At 39.4% G+C, this 25,087-nt stretch overlaps 1 protein-coding gene across 4 annotated transcripts in view; it reads left to right on the plus strand.

Moving 5' to 3' along the window:
• TRPC3 (transient receptor potential cation channel subfamily C member 3) overlaps positions 1 to 25,087 on the plus strand; it is a 69,961-nt gene that overhangs the window by 13,521 nt on the left and 31,353 nt on the right. For 3 of the 4 annotated variants that reach the window (XM_088019929.1, XM_088019934.1, XM_088019936.1), the window contains exons 2-4: positions 4,661 to 5,432; positions 12,509 to 12,697; positions 21,251 to 21,415. In XM_088019929.1, coding sequence (XP_087876055.1) covers positions 4,661 to 5,432; positions 12,509 to 12,697; positions 21,251 to 21,415 — 1,126 coding nt within the window. Of the gene's footprint in view, positions 1 to 4,660; positions 5,433 to 12,508; positions 12,698 to 21,250; positions 21,416 to 25,087 lie in introns of those variants that run through there. The other variant, XM_088019937.1, reaches the window with a different exon arrangement.

Raw genomic sequence — 25,087 nt, forward strand, 5'->3', positions numbered from 1 at the left:
GGTGTTTAAAGGCCTCATAGTCTGGGGTCATTGATATTCAGGATAATCACATTGTTTTTATGCTGGAGGTTCCCAGCCTTTAGTGTGCTTGGGAATTTCAAAGGATGCTCATTTAAAATATATATTCCTGGGCACCTGGGTGGTTCAGTTGGTTAAGAGTCTGCCTTCAGCTCAGGTCATGATCCCAGTGGCCTGGGATGAGCCCTGCATCAGGCTCCTTGCTCCTCAGGGAGCCTGCTTCTCTCTCTGCCCCTCCCCTCTGCCTGTGCACTCGCTCTCTCATGCTCTCTCTCACACTCTCTCTCAAATAAGTAAATAAAATCTTTTTTAAAAAATAAAATACATATTCCAAAGCCCCACCCCTGAGAGATTCTGACTTAGTTCATCTAAAATGGGTCCCAGAAATCTGCATTTTAATAGGCACTCCAAGTGATCTTGAGGCAGGTGGTCCTCATGTCACATTTAGAGAAACAGTGTTAGAAGTCAGGTGAGTTTATGTCAAAGTTATGAAAACTGAGGAGTGTTACTTGTATTTTTACCTCTGAATGCAATGGAGCAAAGGGTTGCCTTTGGGTACACCAAAATATTTCTCAAAAAGAACTTTTTATCTGCTTTTGTTTGGAGAAGTACCAAGAATCCAAAGTTTGTTTCATATAGCACGCATTTTTTTTTTCTTCTTGAGATGTATGGTCACTGTCTTACTCAGCTTGGGCTGTCAACAAAGTACCATAGACTGGTTTAAACAACAGAAGTGTTTTTTCCTCACAGTTCTGGAGGTCAGAAGTCTGAGATCATGGTGCCAGTATGGTCAGGTTCTAGTGAGAGCTCTCTCTTCCTGGCTTGCAGGTGGCTCTTTTTTCTGGGTCTTCACTTCGTGGAGTGGGGGTGGGGTGGGGGGCTTGAGGTGGGGGGAGAGAGAGGGAAGGAAAGGACATGAGAACTCTCTACTGTTTCTTCTTACAAGTGCACTGATCCCATCATGAGGGCTCTACCCTCATAACCTCATCTAATCATAATTGCCTCCTAACCTCCCAAAGGCTCATCCCCAGATGCCATTACATTGGGAGTTAGGGCTTAAACATATGGATTTGTGGGGGGACAGAGTTTAGTCCACAGCAGACAGATATTACCAGGCATCCATATCAGCCTGAGCTTGCACGGGGACTTGTTGAGCAGCTGGTTTAGGTCAGTGGTACTCCAATGCTCTTATAAGAAAGAAGGCCCTGTGCAATGGACCCTTGTAGTGCTGAATGAGACAACCCACTGCATGGGGATCTGAAGGTAAGAAAATGTCTGGCAAAATGATTTTAGTGTTAGTATTACTAAAGCGAGGCATCCTCTCCCTTTCACCCTCATTCCTACCTTATTTCTCATGCTAGCGGAGATGCACTGTCAAGACTAGCTAAGATTGGCGCCATGTTTATGAATTGTGGACAAGTTGAATTCAATGTGACTCATACCATTCTATCATTCCAGATTAATGAAGGTTGTTTTACCTAATACTGTAAGGAAAGTTTTTTTTTAAGGCACTTCCTACATAGATTCACCATGAAGATACATTAGATCAGCTCTTTAATTTTGAAATAGCTGTATAATTTTTTCTAATTCAGAAATTGACTTCACACTTAACTCAGTGTTAGAATCTTTTAAAAACAAAATCAAAATGACTCACGTGACATGTGTTGTGTAGTACTAAAATCCCACATTTCAGCTCAAATACACAATATGGAGATATTCTGAAAGAGGAAGAGATACTAAGAAAAAACTTTAAAATATTAAGAAATGCAAAGAAAAATTCATTAAAAAATCATATTCCGGTATTTTCAAATCACACTCTTTGGGGAGAAAAGGTAGGGTTTTTATAAGTGATTTTTGTTGTAGATAGCAGTCATTAGATAAAGAGCCCTTTCCATTAAGATGTGACACTTTAATGAGTTTATTTCCCCAAAGATAATGTATCTGAGTATAGATTGGAATTCTTCAGACGTGTATACTCTGCAGATACCTTCTGTGGTTATAGAAAATGTCAATATATTATCACTGGTAAGCATAAAATTCATCTTTTATGCCATATGGAAATTCTAACCATTTGAAGAGTTCCAGTGTGTAGATTCATAGTAAAAATATTAACCCCAAAAAGTCAGTTCCATTAGGAGTAACAAAACATACTCCCCTACCACAGTAACAGTATTTACCAGATTTGTTTAAAGCCCTGTCATAGAGTTTGGGTCTTGAAACAAAGTTCTCTCCTATGCAATTCAGTGAATGCTATTTCCCAGTTCTTTTTTTTTTTTTAAGGATTTATTTATTTATTTATTTGACAGAGAGAGATGGCGTGAGAGGGAACATAAGCAGGGGGAGCGGGAGAGGGAGAAGCAGTCTTCCCGCTGAGCAGGGAGCCCGACACGGGGCTCCATCCCACGATCCTGGGATCATGACCTGAGCTGAAGGCAGACGCTTAACGACTGAGCCACCCAGGCATCCATGATGAATTTTATTTTTAATAAAAATATTCAAACTGTGGTTAAAAGTATTCAAAATGTGCAAAAGGGTATAAGTGAAGAGCAAAAATCTCCCTTCTCCTCTGGCTCCTCAGTTCTACTGCTCAGAGCCCAAGTATAACTACAATTAAAAGCCTCTTGTATTGCTTTCTGGAAATTGCTACAAACACATATGTATGGGTGTGCATACATGTGTGTACATATATATGTATGTATATAAAGTTTTGGATACATATAAATGCTGTATTTATTTAATTTTTAAAAAGTTGATCACCTGACACTAGTTGAGCAGTTAGGATGGGGTGCCAGTCTAGCACTGTCGCCCTTGGAGTTAACATGCCTCTCTGGACCTCTTTGGTTATCACCTCTGAAGACCCAGGTTTGCCTGGCCGTGTTCCCTTGGTCTCCATGTGAGAAACCTCTGCCAGTGCCTTCTGTACTCCTCTCTTGGTTTGAGGTCAACAGAGGTGAGAATTGAGTGGGGGCTGGTAACTGCCTCTGACTTCTGCTCCCAGACCCCCAGGGAGAAGGACAGTGTCTTCTCTAGCATAGTTTTCAGCCCCTGACTCTGTGAATATTGTTTTATCAATGGTGGAAAGTATTTCTGGAATATATATCATAGAAGGAAAGCATTTTTCTCCCCCAGCCATTCACTTTTAACTTGTCACAATTATTCACTTCAGAAGTCGGTAATGTAAAAAGAGCTTTATCTGGTATTTTATCAGCTCATACACAAAACAAAATATCTGGTATTTATCAGCTCATACACAAAACAAAAATCACAGATATTTTAAAGGAGCTTATCTTAAGCATTGCAGTCAGCAAGAATGTTAGAACTGGCTAAGGGTAAAGATGCAGATTTGTATTTATAATAACAGCCGTTTAAATAGTAAAAGTAATCACAATGTTAAAAAGAAGTAATCATAGTGTTAAAAATTATGTTGTTTATTTAGCATCATTTTTCAAAGACTCAGAACTTCTAAAAAAGCTTTTTGTTCATGTGCTCATGAGGAAACTCTGGAACACTTTGTATATTTCCATTTTACATCTGGGCTAAGGAAGTCCAAAGAAATGAATTTACTCACCATCAATTAAAATGTGAACCTGAATCACTGTACACATCAATTAATGACATCACTTTCATAATGCAACTGAATCTCAGTGAATGTGGTTGGTATTAGGTACATTGTTCTGGATATACAGTTAGTGTCCAGTTGCTTTATTCATAAAATAATAGTAGTGATTTTTTTTTTTAGAGAAGGGGAGGGGCAGAGGATGAGAGAGAGAGAGAGAGAAAGGGAGAGAAAGAATCTTAAGCAGGCTCCTCGCCCAGTGTGGAGCCGGATGTAGGGCTTTAGGCTTGATCTCACAACCCTGAGATCATGACCTGAGCCGAAATCAAGAGTCAGAGGCTTAACTGACTGAGCCACCCAGGCACCCAATAATAGTGATTTTTCAACCATAAATCATACTATATCCTTTTACTTCAAAGAGGCAATTATATAATATTGGTAATTAAACAATTCTTATTACAAAGTCACAGTTATTTTCAAGCAAGTAAGTCGGGTTTTTTTTGGGTGGCGGGAGGCAAGATACCCTTAAGAGGAAAAGATAACAAGGGTAAGATCCTGAAAGATCCTTGGCCTAAATCCTAGGCTTTCCACCCCCCTCCCGTCAATTATTTTCTTTAGTTAAAAATATGCAATGATTTGAGAGGATTCTTCTGGCCTAATTCTTAAAAAATTTGCTTTCTTTAGCCTTAAATCCTAGTACTTTGGTGCCAAGAAAGTGCTAGACCTCTATTTTCAAGACTTTTAAGACTAGGATGCTTATTTATACAAGGTCCAGTGAGTTCCATCTATACCAGGGCCGCAAGGGAAGCATGGATGTCTAGACCTTGTTTATATTATGATTTCTTCCAAATGCCATTTTCTTCTGAATAGGAACCCCTGTTCTGATAGGCTACCGGCTCCTGTCTGGGTTCAAGCAGCAGGTATTAGGTACAGGTGTAAATTTCAGGTGCGTTGTTTAGCAACTGACTCAGCTGCCCGTGGGCCACAGGTCTGCTGTAGGCGCTGTGTACTTGGAAAGGGCTGGATCTGTGGGAGGAAGCAATACGTCCTAATAGTCTACAGGTGTTTTTCATTAATGCTGATTAGGTCCATGGAGGGAAGCCCATCTCTGAGGCGCAAGACGGTGATGCGGGAGAAGGGCCGGCGCCAGGCGGTCCGGGGCCCGGCTTTCATGTTCAATGACCGGGGCACTAGCCTCACTGCCGAGGAGGAGCGCTTCCTCGACGCTGCGGAGTATGGCAACATCCCTGTGGTGCGCAAGATGCTGGAGGAGTCCAAGACGCTGAACGTCAACTGCGTGGACTACATGGGCCAGAACGCGCTGCAGCTGGCTGTGGGCAATGAGCACCTGGAGGTGACAGAGCTGTTGCTCAAGAAGGAGAACCTGGCGCGAATCGGCGACGCCCTGCTCCTTGCCATCAGCAAGGGCTACGTGCGCATCGTGGAAGCCATCCTCAACCACCCCGGCTTCGCGGCCAGCAAGCGCCTGACCCTGAGCCCCTGTGAGCAGGAGCTGCAGGACGACGACTTCTACGCCTACGACGAGGACGGCACGCGCTTCTCGCCCGACATCACGCCCATCATCCTGGCGGCGCACTGCCAGAAGTACGAGGTGGTACACATGCTGCTGATGAAGGGCGCCAGGATTGAGCGGCCACACGACTATTTCTGCAAGTGTGGAGACTGCATGGAGAAGCAGAGGCACGACTCTTTCAGCCACTCACGCTCGAGGATCAATGCCTACAAGGGTCTGGCCAGCCCGGCGTACCTGTCCTTGTCTAGCGAGGACCCGGTGCTCACCGCCCTGGAGCTCAGCAACGAGCTGGCCAAGCTGGCCAACATAGAGAAGGAGTTCAAGGTAAGCTCCGCGCTCCACCCCGGCTACCCTGCACGCTCATCCACTTTCCTACTGCCGCCTGGTGCCTTCCAGAGTTTGCTCTGGAATCAGTTTTGCCCAGCGGATTTAAAATCACCAGATATTGGAAATGTTATTCAGAAATGATTTCCCCCTCTCAGCATGGTGCTGTGATAAATTCGCTTTGGGGTTGGGTATATACTGGGTTAGAGAGCTATAGTTATGGTGCTGCTCTGTGTGGATGAGCATTAAGTAGAACGCAAGACTTCCCTCCCCCCCCCATTTGTTTAAAGGAGGGATTTGGTGTCACATTTTGCCTCCCAAATTCTTCTTCCTCTTCTGTAGTTAGTGGTATGGTGGCACACAACACAGAAGGGTATTTAGTTTTGCTGTTTATTGACCTAAACTTCTGTATGTCCCTTTAGATAGAAAGTCAAAAAACTAATATGAAATACAATTAAAGTCATTTTATTAATATGACAAAAATGCCTCTCCCTGAAATCTACAAATGTATATTCAGAGTGGTGAGCCATAGACATTGGGTCAACCCAGAAATACAAGGATAGCAAATTGTTTTGTTTTAATGGTGACCTTTTTTTTCTGAACGTCATTTCCAGTCAAGCAGTATTATTGTTTTTTAAGCATTATTTTTTTTACAAAAATTACACATTAGTGACAGAACATTTTTATCTTTTATTCAGTTGCTACATCCTCCTATGCATTTTGGATGGTTCTACCTTTAAATCTGGGGCAAAAGGAGATTTCATGGTTCTGGTGAAAGTCAAACTGTTTTTCAGTAGGTTCTTGTCTCCTATTGTCCACTTAAGAAGATTATTGTAGACATCAATTCCTTAAATTATTTTCTGGATGCTGAGTTAATCCTATTTTTAGTGTTGTGGTGTCAGATCACAGAGTGATTATTCGGACTTTCAGATCTTATTACAGTTTTTCATACTTAATTGAGATTTGCGCAAATGCAACTAGCAATATAATTCAGGTTAAGGGGTTGCAAGAAAATGGTATGAAACAAAGAAAAGAGCTATTAAGCCATGAAAAGACATGGAGGAACCTTACATGCATATTACTAAGTGAAAGAAGCCAATCTGAAAAGGCTACATACTATATGATTCCAAATATCTGACATTCTGGGAAACGCAAATCTATGGAGACAGTAACAAGATCAGTGTTGCTAGGAGTGAGTAGAAAGGAATAAATCAGTGGAGCACGGAGGATTTTTAGGGCAGTGAAAATATTCTGTATGATACTATGATGATGGATACATGTCATACATTTATCCAAACCCATAGAATTTACAACACCAAGAGGAAACCCTAATGTGAACTATGGACTTTGGATGATTATGATATGTCAGTGAAGGTCCATCAGTTGTAAGAAATGTACCACTGTGGTGAGAAATGTTGATGATAGAAGCTGTGCACGTTTTGGGGCAGGGCATATATGGGAATTCATGTACCTTCCTCTTAATTTTACTGTGAACCTAAACCTGCTCCTAGAAAAATGGTCTTTTTAAAAAATAGTTAAAAAAAGGCAGGAAAGTTTTGCATGTTTTTTGTTTCCCTTTCCCTAGATATTCATCAACCCTCATCTTGTCCTGGTAGAGATCTGGCCTTAGTATAATTTTGTTATTCCATTAAATTTTTTTCTGATATAAAAGCTACACATATTTGTTGTAAAAATGTGGAAAAATACAAAGAAAAAATAAATATCACCTTATATTTACTCTCTTTGAAGAGATTCATTATGTGATATATGAAAAGATGTATTTCCTTGGACTCAAAAGGAATTATTTATTTATTTATTTATTTATTTATTTATTTTTAGACAGAACTCAGAGCAAATTGAAAACTTCAAATTCTGTTTAGAGAGGATAGAAAAGCATTGAGGTAAAATAGTTCTGAATATCATTATTTTGACATAGTAATAAAAAATATAATTCTAAATGTATTTGCCACTATTTCAAATGCCATTCAAGCCTTGTTTTTTCCATTTTGCTTGATAATATATTGAAAATCTGTAAAAGAGATTCTACAAAAGGGAATATTTTTTCATATTATGCTTTAATAATTTATAAAAGATGGTGATGTTTGCAATCCTGCCCAGAGAAGTCATCTCAGTGAAGTGATAGTTTAAAAATTTGTTATTCATAGTTTTCCCTTGAAGCTGGCTAAATCTGTATTGGTAATACTTGGAACCTCTTTTACCCTGGCTTGAAGAGTCACCTCTGATAACCTTTCAAATGGTGGAAAATATTACAAGAGGTAAAAAGAGAAGAAAACACAACTGAATTTAAGAGGGAGTCTAGGAAGCTACCAAATATCTAAGGATATGCAAAAATCATCTAAATTTCACAGTTCCTTTTTCTAAACTATACGGAAAGCACTTGTGTAGCATAACCCTCTCTGAGCCAGAATACAGATGGTTCTTCAGGATTTACAGTCTCCAAGGACAAGTCTCTCTCTCCCCTGTTTCTTTTCTTTCCTGTTCTTGCTCTTATTATTCCTTTCCATATCTGCCTTCCTTTCATCTCTTTGCCCTCTTGTCTTATGCTCCTGTCCAGCTGTCAGGGCTTTAGACAGACAGAGAAAACAGTGCGTTCAGGACACAGACCCAGAGACTCTGAGCTCGGAAAGGGCAGTGGGAGTGAAGCTCATTTCTGAGGCAACCAGGTAACCTAATTTGCCCTATTCCATGTGTTCACTATATTCTTTCCGTAGAGACCATGCTCTCAAAATACTAGCCTTGAAATGAGAAACTAATGTGTTCCCTAGTGAAAAAGAGGTGATTCCCCCCCTTTTAGACATCTGTACCTATTTTATATTATCCATGGCCTGTAAGATTATCGTCTCACCCCTCAAATTGCCATCGCTTAGGTGCATCCGAGAAGGTTCTCAGGCAGTGCGCAGTTTTCAGAGTTCCTTAAAGAATACAGGAGGCATGGTGCCAAAAACATATGAAGGTCTTTACCCCAAAAGGTTGAACATTCTAGGATATAGATTTAGATAAATTAATGGAGGACAGCTTGGTGACAGGTTATTAAAGAAATAGTTTGGATGTGCAAATGATGTCTGAAGCTATTCTGAGAAACAGAATATTGGACAGGATGGACTCTAGGTCTAATCTTCCGAATGTCATTGGTAAGAAAGCTAGTTATTTATTAAACTGTGAGAATGCAAAGTGAAGTTTCTTAATTCTGAGTCAATGATGCACTTTTTTTTTTAAAAAAAAAGAAGGTTATTTTCCTCCTCTATGCCTCAGTTTTCCTCTCTTTAAATTAGAAAAGCAATTTTAACTTACATCACAGTAGGGCTGTGAGGAAGAGGTAAAGAAATATAATCCAAAAGCAAGATGGTATTTTATAAAGCAGGAAGATAGTCTAGGAGTCCTCTAGCTGTACAGACCTCTCATTTTACAAATGAGAAAACAAAGCCTATTAGCCAAGGACCCATCTGCTAAGCCTAGATTTAGGTGTCTTGGGTCCCAGGACTAGATATTCTATCTAACGCTCTGTACCTGGTAACATTGTGGTATTTCTGTAGTACTTGTTGTGTATGAAGCATGCCATAAGCATATAATCCTCATAGCAGTAACATTAAGTAGGCTAATTCTCATCAGAAAGGCTAAGTAAATTCCACTGGATCATACAGCTAGTAGGTGGTAGAAGCAGTGTTTGAACCCAGGAAGTCTGGCTTCAGATTTAAGCTTTTTTTTTAATTTTATTTTATTATGTTATGTTAATCACCTCACCATACATTACATCATTAGTTTTTGATGCAGTGTTCCATGATTCATTGTTTGCGTATAACACCCAGTGTTCCACGCAGTACGTGCCCTCTTTAATACCCATCACCAGGCTAACCCATCCCCCCACCCCCCTCCCCTCTGGAACCCTCAGGTTGTTACGCAGAGTCCATAGTCTCTCATGGTTCGTCTCCCCCTCCGATTTCCCCCCCTTCATTTTTCCCTTCCTACTATCTTCTTTTCTTTTTTTTAACATATAATGTATTATTTGTTTCAGAGGTACAGATCCCGTGATTCAACAGTCTTGCACAATTCACAGCGCTCACCATAGCACATACCCTCCCCAATGTCTATCACGCAGCCACCCCATCCCTCCCACCCCCCACCACTCCAGCAACCCTCAGTTTGTTTCCTGAGATTAAGAATTCCTCATATCAGTGAGGTCATATGATACATGTCTTTCTCTGATTGACTTATTTCACTCAGCATAACACCCTCCAGTTCCATCCACCTTGTTGCAAATGGCAAGATTTAAGCTTTTAACCACTATACTATCCTGCTCCTTTTGTTATTAGGGAAAGGATCTGACTGAACCAAGCCTCCTTAGAGCTGAATTCCAATTTTTCTCTTAAAGATAAAAAGGGATTAGAATGATGATTAAACCACAAACATTAAAATAAGTGTGCTAAAACCTGTAGACAGGTTGTGACGAGGACCAGGTGTCCTTGTTCTTCCCTTGGCTTGAGCAGGTCTTTAGGCTTTTGAGTTCCTTCATTGAAAAAGAAGGTTACAGGTCCTTCTGGTAACTTTGTGGAGAGCCATGGTATTAGAAGAGTGGCACGATGAAGGTGATTAAGTAAAACTAAATTAAGAGAAAATTACTAGAAAATGCAGACCAGACAAATGGTCCAAGTCGTTGAGTAACATTAGGCAGGACCTCATGGTAGAACTAATCTAGTCACCTCATGGTGCAATGCAGACTTCGGGTAGTTCCTTTTGCAACTGAGAAAGGGCTGTCTTTAGCTGGGGCCCTCCATTTTTCCCTGGGAGCTCCATATCTGTTGATAAAGTGACATCCCATGCCCACAATAAAAGAAATTGCCATTATCTCCATCACTGATTATTTTCTGCATTTAGGCAACAGAATTCTTCCAGCAGGAAATGCTTACAGTGTTATGAAGACAAAGTGTTGTTTTTGCAACTTGTATAACTACCAGTTTTTGTTTCTTGATTGATGTTTCTGTGGATGTGAACAAACCACACAGCTTTCTTTAAGACAAGACAATTTACTGATTATGATTTTTTTGAAACAATGAGTTATACTTAGGTGTTACTGCAGAGGTGGCTACTGTTTTCTTCAAACATTGAAATAGTCTCTCTCTTTTCTGATCAATGGAGAAATGGTCATCCTGTGTTGCACCAAATCTTATAGAACAGTCTGAACTGAGGAGTAACATGAGGAAATTTCATCTAAAAAAATTGTATTAAAAGGAGAGCTTTATATGGAAACAGACATGAATTTAATACTTCTGGATGCTATAATAAAATATTTCATTAGTCTTTCAGGAATGGAAGGCAGATGGATATTTAACTGACACTCTGCCTAGAAACCAGAGACTGAACATTTTATTAATTTTATCAGTTGCATGGTACCAACTTGAATGGAAACCAACGATTGAAGTTTTTATTCATTTTATCTATTCTTTTATGAGGGGAAAAGGATTAACTGTAACTGTTCCTTATCTGAATTTCTGATATCTGAAATGGAAACTTTTCTAGTCTGTGTAGCCTTTAAACAGTCTTCCTTTATTGTAGTTGGTGACGTGATTTTTTTGCCCATCAAATCAATTATTTATTTAAAGGAAAGAATTCAAATCCTTCATGTCTTTTTTTTTTTAAGTAGGATTTTTGGAAGCCTGGAAATTCTGCTGTGCTAGGTATTACTTGGTTATTAGACACGTATAGTATCTCAGGCCATATTGAAATGGGGAACTCTGTTTTCCTCAAGTGTGCCAAATTAGACTATCATCCGGTTAACTTTTTATTTATTTATTTGTCAGAGAGAGAATGAGAGCACAAGCAGGGAGAATGGCAGGCAGAGGGAAAGAGAGAAGCAGACTTCCCACTGACGAGGGAGCCTGATGGGGCCTTGATCTGAGGACCCTGGGATCATGACCTGACCGAAGGCAGACGCTTAACTGACTGAGCCACCGAGGAATCCCCCGGTTAACCTTCTTAATGGGCTAAAATTTTAGTGAAAGCCATAGAAGTAGAACTGGGGTTTCTGAAAGTAAGATATTTTCCCAACAGATGGTCATTGATACCTTAACTGGAACCAAAGGGCTAGAAATAGAACTCCATTCAGAAGGTAACAGAGAATGTTGCCAAGTGACTTCCTTATCCCAGTCCATGGCACTATATAAATATGCTAATGAAATTAAAGATTCACAGATTATTTTTAGCAAGGTGTTAGTTCCACTGGCCTGGAAATTTTCTCTCAGGTATTGATACTCTGCAACCCCTGAGAATTCAATTACATATAATCAGACATTTCTCTCCTTCCAGTTCTGCAGGACATGATAACCTTCAGACAAACAAGAAAAAATACCTCCTCTCTCTGTTGGTACCTGTCCATCTCTTTACATTCACTAGAAACCAGTCATTCTCAAACATAAATGTGTATCACAAACACATTGAGAGTGTGTTTACATAGATTGTTGAGCCCTTTCTTCAGTTTCTAGATAGGAACAACTGAAATGGGGTCTGAGAATACATTTCTAATACATGTCCAGGTGCTGTTGATGCTGCTGGTTATAGGACTATACTTTGAGAAGTCATGTCTCCAACAAGGCAAGGGAGAGTAGAAACTGAACAAGTTATTTTCATGTATAGTCAATCTTCTATGTCAGATCGCCACTTTAGAAAAATTACCATTTAAACCAATTTTCACTACAGAAATGGTTTTGTTTTGGCTTTAAGGAAACTGTTGTTTATATAAGAGAGATGCAGCTCTTTTTGATCCTTTTGGTCTGTCAGCATTAGCATTTATCCAACATCCCTTAATACAAACCAGTAACAAATGTGCATACCATTTTCAGAGCTGTATCCTATGGGTGGGCGGATTGCAGAAGGTACCAGCTGAGATTGTGAGTGTGGGCAAATCCTGTCTGGGTCTAACTCAGCAAGACTTGCATCCATGTAGGAACAGCAGCTTCTACCCAGGAGAAGGGACCCCTTTTTGTAATTCACAAAAACCCTAAACACTTTCCATTGAATTAAAGCAAATTCCTTGAGTTAAACTTTAAACCTCTTGTTCTTAGAATGACTATCGGAAGCTCTCCATGCAATGCAAAGACTTTGTAGTGGGTGTGTTGGATCTTTGCCGAGACTCAGAAGAAGTAGAAGCTATTCTGAATGGAGATCTGGAATCCGCAGAGCCCCTAGAGCTACACAGGCATAAAGCTTCACTGAGTCGTGTCAAGCTTGCTATTAAATATGAAGTAAAAAAGGTGAGTGGCTCACTTTTATCCAGCGCCATATTGGAATAAATATATAATATCAACTATGCCATAATCCCAGGAAAGTTTTTTAAATAATAAAGATGTTATTGATAAAAGTTTTTTTTCCTTCATGAAAGAGACTAAGTGAAATATGGTAAAGTTGTGAGTCAAATATCTAGCTTCTGCAATCCTTTCCACTTTTTGTCTGCTGTGAGAGAGACCTTGGGTAAGTCATAGAATTTCTTTTGGGCGCCTGGGTGGCTCAGTTGATTAAGCAACTGCCTTCGGCTCAGGTCATGATCCTGAAGTCCTGGGATCCAGTCCCGGAGCCGACTCCTGGCTCAGCGGGGAGTCTGCTCCTCCCTCTGACCCTCTCCCCTCTCAGGCTCTCGCTCTCTCAAATAAATAAATAAAATCTTAAAAAAAAAAAAGTCATAAAATTTCTTTAAACTTCAGTTTCCTCATGTAAAAGAAGAATAATATCTCTTATCCATCTCAGAGAATATGATTTCAGTGGATTAAGATATGCAAAAGAACTTTGTGAACTCCTTACAATGCAAGTAAAAATAAAATGTTACTTGTATACATTTTTGTAAATCACTGTTACAACTGTCCTTTTAATCCTTGTGACAAGCCTATGTTATTATCCATTTCACCTATAAAATAGGTAAAATAGATGATGACATTTCTACTCTAAAAAGGAAACTGAGGTTTGCCAAGCTTAATATGTCTAAGTCACAGAGCTGTGGATACCAGAAATAAAATTTATGATTACTTTTTTACTCTGTTTATTGCAGATAAACTGTTAAGTGTATGTATTTGCTGCTTGTATGGGGCTTTTAAAATCTTGAAAATTGTAGTTATGATGTTTTACTATAATGAAAATCTCAATTAACTACAACCTAGCAGCATTTATGTGTTAGATAACTGATATTTTTTTGTATTCTAAGAGAAAATGATAAGTCACTAAGAAGTAAGCTGTTTTCAGGAACAGATCTAGTTTCATGAACTGGTTATTCTCTGTATAGCTGAATTTTCTCTCCGCCCTGCATGGTGCTTAAGAGGGCAGGGAGCCAGCTTGCAGGGGTTCAAGTCCTGAGTTAACCACGTGTTCCCTGTGTGGCCACGGGCAAGTCACCCAACCAGGCCAAGCCCCAGTCTGCTCAGTTAGTCAAGTAGGGACCACAAACTGCTTTTTCAGTTGTTCATAAGATTATAAGAGCTAATACATGTAAAGTAATTAGCACAGGTCTAGCACATGGTGATTGTTCAACATGTAGTAGCTGATAACATTTCTACCCAGAACGGAGACCTGTGCATATGCCTCTGCACCGTGGAACAGAGGCAAGTGTGGGCCCTAGCAGCAAGTGAGCATGAGGGAGACTTCCTCTCTTTCGTCTTCTCCCCTTGTATGCGTGCACGTGCACACCCCCCACACACAAATTCTGCCACAATCTAGAGAGCTTTCACATATAGTATTCACAAGGTTTTAGCCAACTATTAATTACAGATCTCCCCTCAACTTAATAAGACAGGCAAATGTGAAGATTCTTAGTAAATACTGATGTAAAATAACTTTTCAAGGAATTATCGTTTAAAAATAAATTGGCTCAACTGCCTTCCTCTCAGAGCATTCTTTTTTTTTTAAGTTTTTATTTTTTAATTCCAGTTAACATGTAGTGTAATGTTAGTTTCAGGTGTACAATAAAATAATTCCACACTTCCATACAACCCCCGGTGCTCGTCACAAGTGCGCTCCTTAATCCCCATCACCTATTTCCCCCTTCCTCTCCTCTGGTAACCATCAGTTTGTTCTCTATAGTTAAGAGTCTGTTTCTTGGTTTGCCTCTCCCTCTCTCTTTTGTTCCCTTTGCTTGTTTGTTTTGTTTCTTCAATTCCACATAGGAGTGAAATCATATGGTATTTGGCTTTCTCTAGAGCATTCTTGCTAGTTGAGGTTTTGCTATATTAAAGGAGAAAAGATCATTTTGAATAAGATTAATATGAAACCATTTTTAGAAATCTGTCTGGACATTTATTCACAGATCTTACAATACACACCTCTTTTCTTTAGCTCCTGAGAGGAGTGAATTGATTTCAGTTGTCACCGGTTCTTTACCGTTACTTTGAAAGTGTCATGTTAGCAGAGGCAGCTCATTATAGATGTGCTTCTGTTGACCAAACTGTCTTGAGACTGTGAATATCTTCCTGGCATGTTAATTTTAAATAAATTGATGTATAGCTTACAACGTATGAGGTGTCATTAATAATAAATTTGTTTTCAGTCAACTAACTGCCAGGAAAAAACAATATATTTGAAACTGAAAGGAGATTTAGGGCTCTGCATGTATTTCTGGGTTTGTTTGTTTTATGCTCTAAAAGGAGTATTAGTTAAAGTATTTCATTTGGAAGCTTCATTCAATGTATATAAAAACTTTATCCTAGAATGCCCAAAAAAGCCCAGAGACTTCCTTCATTCTTCACTCAACATTCACATGTCTCCATCTAGCAAGGAGGAAAGATGCCCCATCCCTTCTGGTGCTTCCTTTTTCCTTCATCTCATTTCTAGTCCTGAAGTGAAACCACTTCTTGGCTTACAGTGATGCGTGAACCCTATCCCCTGTGGCACTGAGGTAGTCCACAGCTACATGTGAGGCATTGGGATTTCAAAATATGTTATGGAATTTTTTCCTCCTGATAACATAATAAACTTACATTTATTCAAATCAACTCATAATTCCACCAGGGAAACCAGTTTTGTGTAACGGTAAGCTGTTACCCACAAGAGACTCAGGAAGTCTCTTCTGCCATGTGCCTAAGATGTACCCCCAGCTCTGGTTATGAGACTCCTAGCTTCCTGTCTGGCCTCACAGTCCTCAGAGCTCAGGTCTTCCCTAGGAATCACACCATGAGTTCTACTCAGGCCTTACAGAGCTCAGTGGCAATTAGTCAAGAAAATGAAAATATGGAAGACCTGAATAGGAGAGATCTGAACATGATTTTTTTTTTAAGAGAGCGAGAGAGAGAAAGAGAGTACACACCATTGTGCGCATGTGGGGGAGGGTCAGGGAGAGAAGGAGAAAGAACCCTAAGCAAGCTCCGCACCCAGCATGTGGGGCTTGATCTCATGACCCTGAGATCATGACCTGAGCCGAAATCAAGAGTCAGATGCTCAACTGACTGAGCCACCCAGGTGCCCTGATTTCTATGTGAATTTAGTGTTTATGTGAAAAAGAATTTTCTAATACAAAAGTAGTCAAAGAAATAACAAAGCAAAAAGGTAAGTAATCTGACAACATACAACTTAAAACTTCTGTACACAGAAAGATCATAAACAAAAAAGTAAAGGGCAATGTGAGAAAGGTATAATTTCTCAATTCTAACATACAAAAGATTGATATTCTTAATGTCCAAAGAGCTCAAACAAATTTTTAAGAAAAATTTCTAGAGCTCTGCAGAATAAGCAAAGGGCTTGAATGGGCAACTCACAGAAAATTCAAATGACTAACATATTTAAAATTGTCAAACCCTCTAGTGCTAAAATAAATGCATCCTAATATGCAAATAACATTTCCTGTCTCTCAGATTTTTAAGGAATAAAAAATATTCTCAATGCTGTTGGTGTAATGGGCAATCTTACGCTCCTACTGAGGAACAAACGATAATGTGTTCTCTATCAGGGCGTGGATGTTTTAGATTATTCATCCCAGAATCATTTCTGAGGAGTCTCAAAGGTAAATAATAAAACTGGAAAGATAGTAAATATTATTACTGTTTGCAGAGTTGCCCATGTTTTTCTACAAGAGAATGAAATAGAGTGAAAGATGAAATTTGATTTTTTTGAAAGAGTACAAGAAGATTAAATTTTAGGCAAAAACATCAGTTATTTTCCAGTTAGAATAATCGATTATTTACTTCCCCCAAAAGCTCTGAGTTTTAATTCTGCCTATACCTCTGCCTTCTCTGCGACTTGAGGATGAACACCAATCCCTTCTCCCCCATAGAAATAATGAGAGCTTCATCTGCTTCTAGTAGTAAGTAAGCTCTGTCTATTCTAAGAAAGTCCTTGACAAAGATAAAAGATACTAGAAGTTGATAGATCATCGAATGTGGAAAACTGGGCTATTGAGAAAGAGGAGAGAATTTCCTGGGTTCTTCCTCTTTGTTCTCTTATTTCTTCTGTGGTGAGATTAGATTTAACTATAGAAATATCATCTAGAAAAGAGACATGCAGCAATATATTCACATAAAATTACCCATTGTGTATGAAGAAATTGTGCTTTCCCTAATTCCAAAAATTGAGCAATGCAATATGAGTGGTAAATATACTGCAGAGACCTTGGGCAGGGTGCATGTGCTGGCTGGTGAGGTCCTGAGTCCTACAACTGGGCAGCCTCTTGGCCAGGTTTGGGCCCGGCACCAAGAAAGAACAGAATATTTTGCACTCTGGGCTCGAAATCCAGCAAACTTACACAATGTAAGTTTTCAGTTTATGCTTCACAACTCAGAACTTTAAAAAGAAGTTGAATGAAGTAGCTTTTATTCATAGCAGTATTTTAAATGGTATGAGCTGTGCCTCCAACCATGTCATTAAAAACAAACACAGGGGCACCTGGGTGGCTCAGTCGTTAAGCGTCTGCCTTCATCTCAGGTCACGATCCCAGAATCCTGGGATCGAGCCCCACATCGGGCTCCCTGCTCAGAGGGAAGCCTGCTTCTCCCTCTCCCACTCCCCCGCTTGTGTTCCCTCTCTTGCATGTATCTCTCTGTCAAATAAATAAAATCTTTAAAACAAAACAAAACAAAAAAAACAAACACAGAGTGTTCCTACCATGTTTTTGTACAACAGTAGTCCCATGAAGATAGTTCTTGTAAGACAGTGTAACGTGAATTTTTTTTAAGTTGAAAATTATCTCATTGTTTTCCATTAACCTGCCCTGATCAGCGGTTCTGTTTACAGTCTGTTAGTCATTTGGCAGGAAAAAAAATGTTTGTTCTCAGTGCTACGGTAGTTTTTTTCCATTGAAAGATTGAGATTTTCTTGTGGGTCAGGGATTCTCTTTTTAAATCAGAAAACCTCAAATAAGGGCATTATTTTTGTAATGATTTCAATTTGCTGGTCCACTGAAGTTAGGATGCAGAATACAAATTTATCCAACTGGCTATCACTGGTGTGGCCGCATAGGAAGTAAACAATTTTAAGAGATAAAGGTCACCACTCTATTTTGAAGTCCTTGAAAAGAGCAAAACTCATCTCCCAGAGGGATTAACTTTTTTCTATTTATAACTATTTAATAGTTATTTTTTCTAAATAACTATTGTATTGATTTTATTCTTTTTTTTTAATGTTCCTTGTGTGCTTGCATTAGGATTTTAAATTATTGGAAGAAAATATCCATTTGTGTTTTCTTCCTGTGAATTGGAAGGGATGAACAGATACCATATGCTGGTGTCTTACTATTTCAATTAAGAAGAGAGTAGAATTAACAGTATGGGAAATATAGATGTGAAGCCGAATTTTAAAGTGTAACAAGTAAGATGCAAACACCACAATTTGGGCTAATATTTAACATATATTAAATGTTTGCAAGTCACAGTGGGTCGTAGATTGTACATTATTGTACAAGTCACAATGGGTCGAAGATCGATCATTATATAATGCCATATGAAAAGCACTGATTTCCATCAAGTCTTTAAGGGCTGTGTAACCTATATACAATGTAATTAATGCCATAAAGCACATCTTCAAGTTTGAAGATGATCTGGAAGAGGAGGAGCAAGAAGAGGGAGCCATACTGCAACATTAATATTTCTGTCCTCAAGAGTTCAAAACCTAAGAAAGAAAGGCTGGACACTCATAAAAGCAAAATTTGTCCATCAATTCTATATGGACCCATGTCCACCTGTCTCTGAACTTTATGGGGATTTTCTGTCTTGCAGAAAACCTTGGCCTATAAAAAGGTGCATGTTGACTTCCCAAGTGGTAATCTGATTTGATGACATTATCTATTCCACCTGTAGATTTCTATGCACCTTTCCCCATCCTCAGCTGAGCCTAGTTGGAGTCACAGGACGGCTTTTTATTTGCGTCTGTCCAACCTCTCACAAATGCAGACCCTCCAAACAGCAGGACATTCAGACCAACATTCAAACTAATACTATTTTAAATGTTGATTATTTATCTTGGCAAGCATAAGGAGACTGTCTCCATTTTGTTTTAAGAATTATTTATTTATTTGAGGGTGAGAATGTGAGCGAGTGAGCAAGCCTGGAGGTGGGGAAGGGGCAGAGGGAGAGAGATAATCTCAAGCAGACTCACCGCTGAGTGTGGAGCCCAGTGTGGGGCTGGATCCCATGATGACCCCAATATCACGACCTGAGACTAAATCAAGAGTTGGACATTTAACCCGCTGAGCCACCCAGGTGCCCCTCCATTTTTTCTTTCACGTTTACTGAGAGCTTACGGTGTGCCATAGAACAGGACCCGCTTATCACTTAATGCATACTGATGCTTCCATTTTCACTTTATTCTACCAAATACCTAACACAGTGCCTGGCTCATAGGAAGAGCTTACATTTTGAAGAGTGAATGAATAAATGAATGAATGACATTTAGGAACTCAGAGGGAAATGAGGATTTTTAACACAGAAGGAGGGATAAAGCAGGAAGGAGATGATCCAGTAAGGTATAGAGGCAGAAGTGGAAGTTTGGCAAAGTTCTCAACAAGAACCCTAGAAAGTTGTCACCAAGACCCCAGGGCTTTCAGCCTTGATCGTATTTTATCGTGAGTTCAAATAATGACTGTATTGATCGAAAATTGGAGGAGTGACCGGATCTTGAATCTGGAAAGGAGATCTAATATAGACCTAGCTGCTAGCAGTGACCAGTGAGTGAGCTCTAGGACCTGGGATTTTTAGAATTGAATTGAAAGACACTTATAAAATATGCTTTTTCACACTAAACTCGTTAAGTGAGAAAAGATAGCATCTTTTTTGTAGTACTTTAAATCTCCCAAATCCTCCCAGTCTGTATTATTGAAATAAATTCAGTTAAGTATTTCAGATCTAATATTTGTAAACTCATCCTTACCACATCTACCAGGACAAGAACCCTTGTGCCCAGGGGGCACAGCCATCACCAGAGTGGCTATCAACGGACTTCCCAGAGGGCAGGTGCACACAGGGGCAGAGGTGGGGACTTGGGGGAAGTTGTGTCTCTACTGCCTACCCTGGGGGGTGAAGTTTTATTTTTTAATTTTATTATTTTTTAATTAGAAGAGCTAATGGGAAACTATACACCAGTGAATAAAAACCTGTTCATTTCCTTGTAGGCGTGTTATTGATAAATAGCCAGATAACTTGAGGAATTGCCTAGAGTTGCTAACAATCATTAGGATCATTAACTAGAATTTGATTAAAGGTGAACCCTTCACTGGTGGAGACTGCGGCTGTTTTCTCTGCCTCTAAGAGTTTGCAAAAAACATTTCACGAATACTTCCTAACAGGTTCATTGTTATTTTTTTATTTTGTTTTTTAGAAGATAGTGATACCTTGATTTTTGTGTTGCTAAATACACTTTTAAAAAAATATGTTGGTACTCATAGTTGATTTGTGAATGACCCTGAATAATTTCTAAGCTTGGAAAGCTTCAAAGACAGGCATATCCAGTCACAACTGGGCACCTGTTGATGTAGGGGCCTTTTCACATGAGCCTGACTACAGATACATTCTGCTACCTGAATAAGGACAGGCCTTTAATGAAATCCCAGTCCCTCAGAATAGATGCCGGCAGATGACTTAGTGAAACCAGATGGCAAAATAAAATGGCAGGGCTGAAATAAGTATAATTTGCTCAGTTTTTCCTGGTTAGAACTGTAGTTACAAAAGAACTGTTGGAGATACATGTTTGTGGGTTTTGACCTGTGAGAGAAGCAGCAACAAAAAGAGTACAGATTACTGAAATAGGAAGGCAGGGACATTTGATGCCAGTTCCTGGAGGTATTGCAAGTGTGGACCCAGCATAATTCTTGCCGGTTTCATTGGCTTTTTGCAGATTGTTGCAGATTTGCAGTGGTAGTACATACGTATACATAGGGCATATCGTGTATATATTTTTCATACATGTAGCATTTTAGGAATTGCTTATGAAACTTGATACATTTTTCTTTTAGTTGTACTCTACAATAAACCAAATGACTATTCTTTTCCATTTTGAACCAAAAGCAAGTAAGTGGGCAGACAGCAGGATGGGACACATTTTCACAAAGGAAAGGATATATCACCCAGATTCTGGAGAGGAATCTGAGAATTATGGAGAATTTCAGTCAGAAAGAACTGTAATTAAGGACAACATCAATTTTACCCTCTTGTTGCCAACTTTAATTCTACTAGTTCTGAAACAATTTTGGGAAATGGAGGGAAGGTAAAGGAAAATATTACCAGAAACTTCTAGTGCCTATATTCCAGAAAAGTACACGTTAATATCCTTAGGATACACATGCATTCAGTAGCTGAAGTGTCCCTAATGGCACAGTAGTAACCTACGTTTCTTTCTGCCGACAGTTTGTGGCTCACCCCAACTGTCAGCAGCAGCTCTTGACAATCTGGTATGAGAACCTCTCAGGCCTGCGGGAACAGACCATAGCTATCAAGTGTCTGGTTGTGCTGGTTGTGGCCTTGGGCCTTCCGTTTCTCGCCATCGGCTACTGGATCGCACCGTGCAGCAGGGTACGTGTTTTTCTTCATCCATTTCCTCTGGGGTTGGTGTACCTTGTGCTTTGGGGATGAAAAAACAAAAGCTCCCTCCTTAAGGCTCTTATCAGTTTTATCCTGAATGGTAATTGACTCCGGAACACAAATGCTGCTTTTTTAATGACTGGATCAATCAATTCAAATAAGGGATGAAAAAGGATCTGGTACTAGTAGGGTAGTTATTAGGCTTTTAAGATAAAATCCCCATGGTAGTCAAGAGGAAGAGCTGCCTGAGTGAGGTAGCACTTTTTTTTAAATTTTATTTTATTATGTTAATCACCATACATTACATCATTAGTTTTTGATGTAGTGTTCCATGATTCATTGTTTGCGTATAACACCCAGTGCTCCATTCACTACGTGCCCTCTTTAATACCCATCACCAGGCTAACCCACCCCCTCACCCCCTCCTTTCTAGAACCCTCAGTTTGTTTCTCAGAGTCCATAGTCACTCATGGTTCATCTCCCCCTCCGATTCCCCCTCCTTCATTTTTCCCTTCCTACTATCTTCTTCTTTTTTTTTTTAACATATAATGTATTATTTGTTTCAGTCTTATACAATTCACAGCACTCACCATAGCACATACCCTCCCCAATGTCTATCACGCAGCCACCCCATCCCTCCCACCCCCCACCACTCCAGCAACCCTCAGTTTGTTTCCTGAGATTAAGAATTCCTCATATCAGTGAGGTCATATGATACATGTCTTTCTCTGACTGACTTATTTCGCTCAGCATAACACCCTCCAGTTCCTTCCACGTCGTTGCAAATGGCAAGATTTCATGTTTTTTGATGGCTGCATAATATTCCAGTGTGTGTGTGTGTGTGTGTGTGTGTGTGTGTGTGTGTGTGTGTGTGTGTATACCACATCTTCTTTATCCATTCATCTGCCGATGGACATCTTGGCTCTTTCCATAGTTCGGCTATTGTGGACATTGCTGCTATAAACATTGGGGTGCACATACCCCTTCGGATCACTGTATTTGTATCTTTGGGGTAAATATGAGGTAGCAGTTTTGCTGATTCTACTGACAGCTTAATAAACAGAGAGCCAACTGAGTTGGCCTGTGTGAGGAGAACAACCCTACAGCAGTGGTACCAAGAAACAGTGAACCTGAGACCTGGAAGGGCAACTCGTTGGAACCTGTCAAGAGATCTGAGGTTGAGTGTATTAAGTACGGTCACGAATAGTGGTTTGTCGTTCGACAGTTAATTTGAAGAATTCAAGAGAGTGCATGCCAGGTTTCCCCAGCCCTTTATTTCTTCAGAAGATTCTAAAAAAGGTAGAATTTGGGTTTGGGGGGCTTCGGATTTTTTAGATTATTTATCTCTTTAATTTTGCTTGACTCGTTCACTACCTCCATCCCTCTCGCAACTTTACCAGTATAGACTCAATTTAATTGTGCCTCAGAGATCCTCTGAACAAGATATAGGAAGGAATACTAGTCACACTAACAGAATGTGTATTAGGTTAATAAAGGGCACCACCAGGGAGAAGAAGCCATTGTGAGATCCTTTAATTCTGTTTTTATATTCCACAATCTGGTTTTGTTTAAATCAGAGGCAGTTTCAGGAAAAATGAGTCAAGGCCACTTACAAACGATTCTGGAAATCTGTCAGCTCTCTGGCTCAATTGTCTTTCTGGAAGAGTGAGGCCCGCTCTCATATACATGTGAGGCTATTCATCCGTCTCACTTCATTGTTGAGCTTCCCGTGCAACTGAAGGCAGAAAGTTTGTCACTGTGTTGATGACTCAACTAAGTTCCTTTATTATGTATCGTGGGAAAGTACCTTACGATTCCTCCAATATATGAACCCTGAAGACTAAAATCTATAAATGTTGAGAGAGTATGCATCAAAGCGAAAATCACTTCCCATGCAAATAATTTCCCTTTCTGAGGGAAATGACTTGGAAAGGTCAGATTTCTAAGTGTTCGTCTTTGGGGACAGCTTAATCAGTTAAAACATTGAAGTCCACTCCTTTTTACTCTTCACTTATAAAAGTGCAGCTCTTATAAATGATGTGATGAACTCTCTGTCTGGCGGAGAGGGTTAAAGGAGGGAATTGAGTCATTTTTTTAAGATTTTATTTATTTATTTATTTGACAGAGAGAGACACAGAAAGAGAGGGAACACAAGCAGGGGGAGTGGCAGAGGAAGAAGCAGTCTTCCCGCTGAGCAGGGAGCCCAATGCTGGGCTTGATCCCAGGACCCTGGGATCATGACCTGAGTTGAAGGCAGACGCTTAACGACTGAGCTACCCAGGCACCCCTGAATCAAGTCATTTCTGGAGCCCACATTTATATACCACCTAGCCTGTGGCAAAAAGTACATAGCAAGAGCTCCCCACATATATCCCATTTTTAAGACAGGCATGCTGCTTTATTTTCATGTTATTTAAAGTTAAAAGATCAGCCTTGATGAGAAACAGACTTGGCAGCCCCCAAGAAATCACTGTGTGCTACAGATGAGCTCCCCCAAATGTGTCTCTTTGCAGCTGCAGAACAGCACAGTGATGTGTAAATGTGTTGTTTATTTTTCTATGTCTCATATGGAAAATGTGACATTTGTGTGTCTGCATTCATGTTCAACTCCAGAAATGCTTAACATTCTTTGGTTATTTGTTGACATCAAATTAAGGTTCCGGACATACAAAAACATTTGTTTGAAGTTGCAGTCTCTCAAATGTGAATCTTGGTACTTTTTAAGGTCACAGACTGAGTTTGAAAGTTGGTTCTGAGTATGTAGACTAGAGAACTTATTTGATAAATCTACCAAATGTACCTAATTCTTGGGCCACAGAAGCCCTTGGGACAGGCAGGATTGTTTTTCATTTCTACTAGAACATGGGGCTTTTAAGGACATTATATCACATGGGATTTTAAAGGAGTTACCTTAAAATAATTATGCACTGAACTTTAGAGATGCTTTGGTACTATTTATCTGATTTTCCAAACTCAGGGCTGACTTAATTAAGTTAACCTACTTAGAGGTTTTACTTATTGTATATCTCCTTCTTCTTATTGAGGTAATAACACATAAAATATTTACTTGATTCTAATATCTTCTGCCTTTTTTTCATAGCATACAAAGTGCAGCTTGATTTCAGAATATTTAGAAGTGAGAATGAAAATTTATTTCTTCAGTAGTAAGGTTTTTAATCTTCAGAGTCCTTGTTAGGTACTACAAACCCATCATAACACTTAAGTTATAAATGAATGGGTCTCCAAACTCATAACATTTCAGTTATAAAGCAATAAGGAATACACACTACAGATTTGGAGTTTCTTTTCCTAGCCTCTCAAAACCTAGATGTTGATTGCATAGTATTTCATGTAAAAATAAGAATAACCAGCATATGCCTTGTGATTTTCAGAAAGGCATCTGTGTATGCAGTCGACCCTAAGACAAATTGGGTATTTAGAAACAATGAAGTTTGAAGACTTCTTAAATTATTCTTGGAGGAAGCATCCCCTAAAAGGAGTAGTTTTCTTAATGTATAGCTCTTCACAGACAGAAGCAGAATTTTGAAAATCTTCTGATTTCATTTATTTTTTTAATCCTGTATAGTCATTTTCAAAAGCAGAAGCCAAGTTTTCCAGAGTAAAAGTTTCTTCTTCTTTGTCTGTTTGTTTGTTGTCCTACAG

The sequence above is a fragment of the Eumetopias jubatus genome, unplaced genomic scaffold (genome assembly GCF_037043125.1).
Source record: "Eumetopias jubatus isolate StellerSeaLion01/CBP00866 unplaced genomic scaffold, mEumJub1_p1.0 scaffold_2, whole genome shotgun sequence".
Classification (NCBI taxonomy): domain Eukaryota; kingdom Metazoa; phylum Chordata; class Mammalia; order Carnivora; family Otariidae; genus Eumetopias; species Eumetopias jubatus.